The 8,056-nt window shown below is 37.7% G+C and overlaps 1 protein-coding gene across 1 annotated transcript in view; it reads right to left on the bottom strand.

Moving 5' to 3' along the window:
* hnrnpr (heterogeneous nuclear ribonucleoprotein R) overlaps positions 1-8,056 on the bottom strand; it is a 9,404-nt gene extending 1,348 nt beyond the window's left edge. Inside the window, exons 1-10 of the mRNA XM_051137160.1 lie at positions 7,882-8,056; positions 6,511-6,666; positions 6,221-6,339; positions 5,690-5,797; positions 4,294-4,407; positions 4,034-4,210; positions 2,067-2,202; positions 1,783-1,988; positions 1,546-1,695; positions 1,033-1,154 (exon numbers count right to left, since the gene is read on the bottom strand). Of these exons, the coding sequence (XP_050993117.1) occupies positions 1,033-1,154; positions 1,546-1,695; positions 1,783-1,988; positions 2,067-2,202; positions 4,034-4,210; positions 4,294-4,407; positions 5,690-5,797; positions 6,221-6,339; positions 6,511-6,664 (1,286 nt within the window). The 5' untranslated portion in view covers positions 6,665-6,666; positions 7,882-8,056. The remainder of the gene's footprint in view (positions 1-1,032; positions 1,155-1,545; positions 1,696-1,782; positions 1,989-2,066; positions 2,203-4,033; positions 4,211-4,293; positions 4,408-5,689; positions 5,798-6,220; positions 6,340-6,510; positions 6,667-7,881) is intronic.

Below are 8,056 nucleotides of genomic sequence, written 5' to 3'. Positions count from 1 at the left end.
ATCTACTCAACCATAGCTCAAGGACACATTTGGGGAAGTTCTCATTTGTAAAAACAGAGGTCTTTTTTTTTTTTATCCCTCAGGACACATTCAAAAAAATCTGTACACTATTTTTGCAAGATGGATTTTTTATTTTAATATTGATGAGAATTGTACAACAGCATTTTAGTGCCACATTAAATTAAAACATTTTAAAAAAAAATTATGAGATTAAAGTTGTAATATTCAGAGTATAAAGTCGAAATATTTTTGTATATATTTTGACTTATTCTCAGAGCATTCCAACTTTTTTGACTTGACTCTCGTCGTATTTCGAATTCATTCTCATAATCTTCGAGTTTTCCAAACTTTATTCTCGTAATATTTTGACTTTAGTCGTAATCTTAAGAGTTTTAAAAACATTTTTAACGCGGCACTAAAACGCTGTCGTAGAAATGTTATTTGAATACATCACTGTATAAAATTTATAACACAATCTCAGAATTACCCATATTAACCCCACATTTACAAAACCTACATATTTATTTGTAACAAAATATCAAAATTACTAAAATTATTAAAAAATAAATACATTTTACTTCCACAAACGTTCACTTTCAGATTAAAAAAAGTGATGGATTTTTTTTAATATCAGCAGACGTACATATTCATTTAATCAATAAAATTCAGTCTAAAAGTGTCTGAGATATGGGGAAAAGGCTAAATATAATTTACAAAGTTTTTGCCACTAACAATTTCATAAAATAATTTTTCATAAAATATTTTTGACACCTTCTGGTGCTTCATACATACCCAGGTCAAAATGATCCGAACACAAAAACACTTCTAACATTTATTAAATGGCTATATCTTTAAAAAAAATAATTATAAAAAAAAATTAATAATAATAAAAATAATAATAAGCTATGCCTATTTTGAGGGTCTTAAAGCATTTGCAAAGATCTGTTTCCCTACTAAAAACAATACTTTTTGAGGGTTTAACTGTAAACGGGGTTTTAATATTTATAACTAGCTGTACGCGAGACATCTCACCCTGTGTTTCTGCTGGTTTGTCTGGCAGCTTGTCGTTCTTTCCTCTTCTTATCTGGAGGTTTGGCCAACACGATCTCGATCTCCTCACCGCCCAGCTCTTTACCGTTCATCTCCTGCATCGCCTGCAAACACACACAAGAGTCCGTCCGCATGTGCTCATGGGAAGCAAAAGTACAAATCCTACGTTTTGCTAAATGAAGTAAATATAGGTTCACACAGCCAGACACTGTGGGATTTTATTACTATTCATGACATAAAGTGTGCATGCAGTCCTGCGGCTGTTCATTTTGACCTAGTGATGCACAGATCTACTTATTACTGTAACAGGAAGTGGCATCATTGGGTCCTTTATAAAGCATGGCAGCAAGAGCAGTAATTACTTGTTTTTTTTGCCATTTAAAATGACTTGAAAATTTCAATTCTTAAAGAAAACGAAAAAGAGAACCATGAAATTGAAAAATATGGATTAAATCTGTTGAATAAATAAATAAATAAATAAATAAGGCGTTTTACCTTGACAGCAGCATCTCGCTCCTCAAAGTGAACGAACGCGTAGTCTTTCAGCTTCTTGACGCGCTCCAGCTTGCCGAACTGAGAGAAGGTCTTCTCCAGCAGCTCCTCAGTGACCGGCGTGGCCAGCTTACGCACAAACAACACCTTCACCTGACGGGACACAGCGGATCATCACACATCAGGACCGTCTGCTGTCTGCACACTACATACTCCGCGTGCGGACGGACACAGACTGACCTTGGCCATGACCTCCGGGTCGGGCTCGGCGACCGGGTCGGCCCACTCCACGGTCACGGGGTTGCCCCACACCTTCACCTTCCCGCTCATGAGCCTGCGGCGCGCCTGAGCCGCCGATTTATGATCTTCATACTCTAGAAAACAGAAGCCGCGGTTCTTCTTCTTGTCGTCCGGCTGCGTGTACAGAATGACCTCCTGCAGACCCTCTGAAAAACACACACACAAACACGTCAGCGACGCTCTCAGGAGGATCCTCCGCACCACACCTGCCGCACACGCCTCACCTGTGACTTTGCCGAAGTCCTCCAGGATGCTCTCCCGGGTCTTGTTCTTTGGAATGGACCCCACGAACAGACGGTTGTTGGCCACAGAGATGCAGACGCCCAGATATTTGCCCGACCGGATCTCATAGTTATCACACTGATGCCAAACACACACAACAGTTGCACAAACAATCAAAACCTGCTGATTAGATATATGTCCCCTTGTGTGTATGTGTGTATATATATCTATATATAGATAGATAGAAAGATAGACAGACTGACACACTGTAAGGCAAAGTAACTGTAGCCTCACTTGTGGTCACCCATAAGCAGTAATTTATTCATTTGATAAATTACATTTTTTCAGCTGCTCTTGTTATCATATTATAATTTAAACTATTAAAAACATTTTCAGAATTGAATTAAAGCTGAAATAAATTATAAAAATGTCATTAAAATGAATTAAAAAAAATAAAAATGTGGCCCTGGCATGAAAATGACTAAATGCACTGCAAAAAATTTGTTTCTTCCTCAGTATTTGTGCCTTGTTTTCCAGTACATATATCGAAACATCAATCAAGATACATTTACTTTAAAAGCAAGATTATATATAATTTTTATGACAAATTATCTGTCAGTAGGGTCAGAAAAAAGAAAAAGAAAAAAAAAAAAGTAATTGAATTGTTTATTTTTATGACCCCAATGGCAGATATTTTTTTGTATTTTAAAGGGGTCATCGGGTGCCCATTTTCCACAAGTTGATATGATTCTTTAGGGTCTTAATGAAAAGTCTCTAATATACTTTGATTAAAAATTCTCAATGGTTTTGTAAAACACCCTTTTTACCTTGTCAAAATCAGCTCTGCAAAAATCATCTCATTCTAAGGGATTGTTCCTTTAAATGCAAATGAGCTCTGCTCGCCCCGCCCCTCTCTACTCTCTGTGGAGTGACGAGCCTGTTTACTTTAGCTGCATTTAGCCACTAAACTTCCTAACTACCACGTTATTAGGAAAGGCGATCGCAAAGATTCATAAAAAAACGCTTATAATCACTTCTGCTGTAAGTAAAGCTGGATCACGAATGATTCACATGAACACAGAGGATATATGTAGATCGGGAGGCGCATTCCCTTCACATACAAACGTAATCCACTGCATCTTCAGCGGCTCAGATGTCGGGAGTAAATGACGACCACTATGTTCATTATTACATCCAGCAACACAACACCTCAATCACTCAGTCAGAGATATTCTTGTCTAACTTACATCGCTGCTCCGGCATCAGAACAATGGAGGTTACTGGACTGTTACAGCTGATCTGAGCTAAAAACGCTCATGTCAATCAACTATCGTGGGAGCGGCCTCTGCTGGTGTGAAGCCACACCTCGATTTGAAAAAGGGGATATTATTTTTACAGATTAATTAAAAAGCACTGCATGGATTTTTATCATTATAGGGTAGATTTGTACATACACTGACAACACACATTAATGTTCAAACAACATGTAAAAGTGAATGACCCCTTTAAAACAATTTTCATTCAATTTTGATACATTTTTCACACAACAAGACTTAATATCCTAAGGCATTTTGCTTGTATCTTGATTTATAAATATTTAGATATTTGTACTGGAAAACAAGACAAAAAGGCAGTAAGTAAATTTTAAATGTAAAATTTAAATTAAACCTAAATAGTAATACTACAAAAAATAAATAAATAAATAAATAAATAAATAATAATAATAATAATAGACAAATCGCAAAAGAACATGAAATACCTAAATATTAAATGAAATCCAATTAAAAAAAAAATAATAATAATACAAAAAATTTAAAATATGAAAAAGGTTCAAATAATATATAAGTATTAAAATAACACTGGGTTTAAGAGGCTAATTTTTCACTGATTTTCATTCATTATTGTCAATGTTAATGATTATCAATCAAACACATTTCTTAAAACATGCACACAACATGAGGTCCCGCACCAATTTGACAGCTTCCTGCGCGGCTTCTTTGCTGCAGAAGGTGATGAAGGCGTAGCCGCGGTTCTGCCCGGTGAGCGGATCCATCATTAACCTCAGATCCCAGATAGAGCCGGCCTTTTCAAACAGAGGAACCAGCTCGTCCTCGTACAGGTCTCGTGGGATCTTACCCACAAACACCTGCAGGAACACAAACACACAAGGGTGTCAGCTCAAGCGCTCACCTCCAACATGAACAGAACCGCATGAGTTTGACAGTAAACCTCGGTGCCGATGCCAGGCTGCGGGCCTGAAAACACTTCCTCTGGAGGGGGGCCGCCGTACTTCCTCTGTCCCGTTGTGACGTCTAGAGTGTAACCCGTCCTCTCCAGCAGAGCCTGAGACACAATCAACACATCAATCAATACAATCAATACATCATGATGATCAGTCCCTAACAGTGATGCTCAAACAGGTGGGCAAATGGTGACTTACAATCAAACAAAACAACAGGTATTGGGACAAATACATGATTTGATCCACAATTTCAATTCACACACGTTTTCTGACATCTTTGACAGTCACTGACAGTTTCAGTCAATGATTTCTTCTTTAACTATTTTTGGTCCAAAAAAAAAAAAAAAATGCTGTTCAGCTGAAAATATTGGGCATTCTACTTTTGGCATCACTACTTACAATTATTTACAATAAAACAAAACAATTAAAAAGCACTAAAATAAACTAAAACAATAACAATTCAATGAACGTCGTATTTTAATTCATCTTCAGCAACAGCTGTTTAGTTTGAACCAGGATTCATAGCCTTGGAAAACCTGGATAAAATGAGGAATAATATAATATTTTTAGGGCTGTCAAAAGATTAAATCACAATTAATCACATACAAAATAAAAGTTTGAGTTTGCCTAATATATGTGTGTGTACTGTGCGCAATTATTATGTATATATAAATACACACAAATTAATGTATATATTTAAGAGAAATATGTTTTGTACAAAATGTTTTATTTATATATATAATAAAAATCATATAAAGATATAAATAATACATATACTTGTAAATATTTCTAAAATATATACACGTGAATGTGTTAGTATTTACATAATAATTACACATAGCACACACACATAAACACAAACTTTTATTTTGTATGCGATTAATCACGATTAATCTTTTGACAGCCCTAAAAATTTTATTTTAAAAAGTCTTAGAAATATATAGAAAACAAAGTAATTCATTTAATATTATTATAATATTATTTAATTAATTATTTAATATTATTATTAAATATTTCTGCAGTGTTTTTTGTGTATTCAGCGTATGTTTATTGTCTACACATTAAAGGTGATTTTGCTAATATTTTGATTTGCATCAAATAGATGTATTTCGGCCAAATATTGTCCTATAGTAAACAAACCATACGTCAATGGAAAGCTTATTTATTCCGCTTTCAGATTATGTATAATTCTCAATTTTGAAAAAAACTGACCCTTATGACTGGTTTTGTGGTCCAGGGTCACATATATTAAAATTAATTGAAAAGAGGAGGCTCTAAAAACTACTGTGGACAGTGGAGTGAAAAACCTTGAGAAGATATTATATTTATAACATGCATTTATATTTACATGTTTTATATGTGGCCATGAAACAGCCGCAGTACCTTTATCTTGGCCTCATCGGGGCCTTTCGTGGACTCCTGCACTTTATTGCCCTGCTTTTCCCGCTGTCGGTACGTCTTCATCACTCCGCACAGGAAGGCGCTCTTATTCTGGAACCAATCAGAGGACAAGATTATGACATCAAACAGGGCTGAACAAGTATAAACTGTTCTCCTCAGTATGCATGTTTACATGAACTCATTTTCATCCGTCTGAATAAACCCAACCTGATTTTTTAAATTCTGAAAGTTCTGCGATCAGTTTTCAACTTGAAGAAATATCCAAAAGGAAAGGTTGTTAATATCACAAAAGGTAGTACATACTCGGGTCGAAAAAAAACAAAGAAAAACAAACATTTGTAAATAGTAAAGAAAAAGGTCGGCATGTGTGTTTTGTGTTCCTATTAATCAGACGGTTTCTCACCTACAGCCCTTTCAATCTGATCTCAATCTAATTTGGATTGATTGCAGTGGTAATACTAAGTCTTTCCGATCTGACTGCTAACAGGTTGGTGTGGGTCCAGTGTGTCTCACCTGCACGTGTGAGAGGTCGGACTCCTTAAACTGCTGGAGCACTGACAGCGCTCCCTCCTCATTAAACTCCCGCAGCGCGTCCAGCGCCCGCTCGTCCAGATCCGCGTACGCCACCAGACCTGAACACACACACACGACAGTCATCCATCAAGACACGACTGAAGCAGAAGTGACGCTCCAGATTGTCCAGTTTACAAACACATCTTTCTCAGAGCATGGGACCACACTCAAGATGAAGACAAGTTTCATGTGGTCCAGACGGTCCGCTAACAGATCCCAGACGGTCTCACCTGTCTGAAAGATGTTGTCCAGGCTCTCGGCGACCTTCTGCGGCAGACCGGCGTCCAGCAGCGTCTGGTAGTTCTCTGAATGTGTGGCCGACACGTCCATGGGCTCCTCTTCTTCTTTGACCAGACCAGAGCTGCCATTCACCTCAGCAGCCATTACTGTAATACACACACACACACACACACAGAGACATGAGCGTCAATCATGTGATCACAGATGGTATGATCACCAGACAGGCAGCATATGAGACCGAGACACATTAAATGCATGAACAATTTTAAAAACAAAATGCAAGTTAAACTGCTTAAAGTGTATTGATCTCTTCAACAGAATTGAATTATCAAATGTACCATTCTTTACACTGAACACTGCTTATAAAAACTGGATCACAGGACAGAACAGCTGTCGAATCATTTATACATGTCTGATATCACTACACATCTGATCATCTTCATGTTCAAAAACAACTGACTTGGAATGTGACATCAACACCTCTGGATTTCATTGGTTCAATATCTGATATACGAAAATATCACAAGGCCTCAAATAAACTATACACACATGCATTTATATAATGTATAATGAATATATACATAAATACTACAAATTAACATATAAATAAAAATACCAATACTTCAATACATAATTTAAAGAACGATAAAAAAAAATATACAAACGCCTTAATAGTTTTATTTATAGTGTGTATATACACAAACATTTTAATACACAACACGAATTAAGCACTTTCTATATAAAAACGCTTATATATAGTAATTTAGCTTATAATATGTAAAATAAATATGTAAAAACACGTATATACATATAAAATCATACGAACATATAAATACACATTATACATATACAGATATGTGCACGATCATATGTCAGATATTGAACCAATGAAATCTACAGTGGTCATTAGCACATTGTTGTTGTGATTAGTATCCGTTAAACAAAAGCTAACGATCAGCTGCTGTCAGACAGAAACACAACACACACACACACACGTGCTCACACTCCTCAAACACACTGATAAAGCGCGCTCACACACACACACACACACACACACACACACACACTGGTGTCGGTGATCCGCCCCCCTCACGCATGAGGCTAGCAGCACGCGATGCTAACGCGCATGTATGTGTGTACGTTAGCGCCCGTAACGGGCCGTTGGTGATCTTTAGCTCACATGTGACACCCGTTACCAGTCACACCTCCCGCCGCTCACACAATAAACCCGTTAAAGCGCCGAACCGGGCAGACGGAGATTCCCGCGCCGCCCGCGGCCTACAGCAGCAGCGGCGGCGCGAGACAGACACAATTCAAAGCAGACAAACCCGCCAAAAAGCACAGCAGCCGCGCGCACTCACCGGGATTTTGTTGACCGGACGGCACGAGAGAGCTGTGGAGCGCGCTCAGTCCTGGTTCATGAACGGCAAAACCCACCGAAACGCGATAAAACCTTTTGAGATGAACCCACGAGACAGAGCGAGACAGTCCCGTCGCTCAAACAACAGCGCCACTTCCTCGCGCGGCGGACCGGCT

Source organism: Labeo rohita, chromosome 19 (assembly GCF_022985175.1).
Source record: "Labeo rohita strain BAU-BD-2019 chromosome 19, IGBB_LRoh.1.0, whole genome shotgun sequence".
NCBI lineage: Eukaryota > Metazoa > Chordata > Actinopteri > Cypriniformes > Cyprinidae > Labeo > Labeo rohita.
The sequence above is the reverse complement of the archived record's forward strand: the minus strand, read 5'-3'. Positions and strand labels throughout refer to the sequence as shown.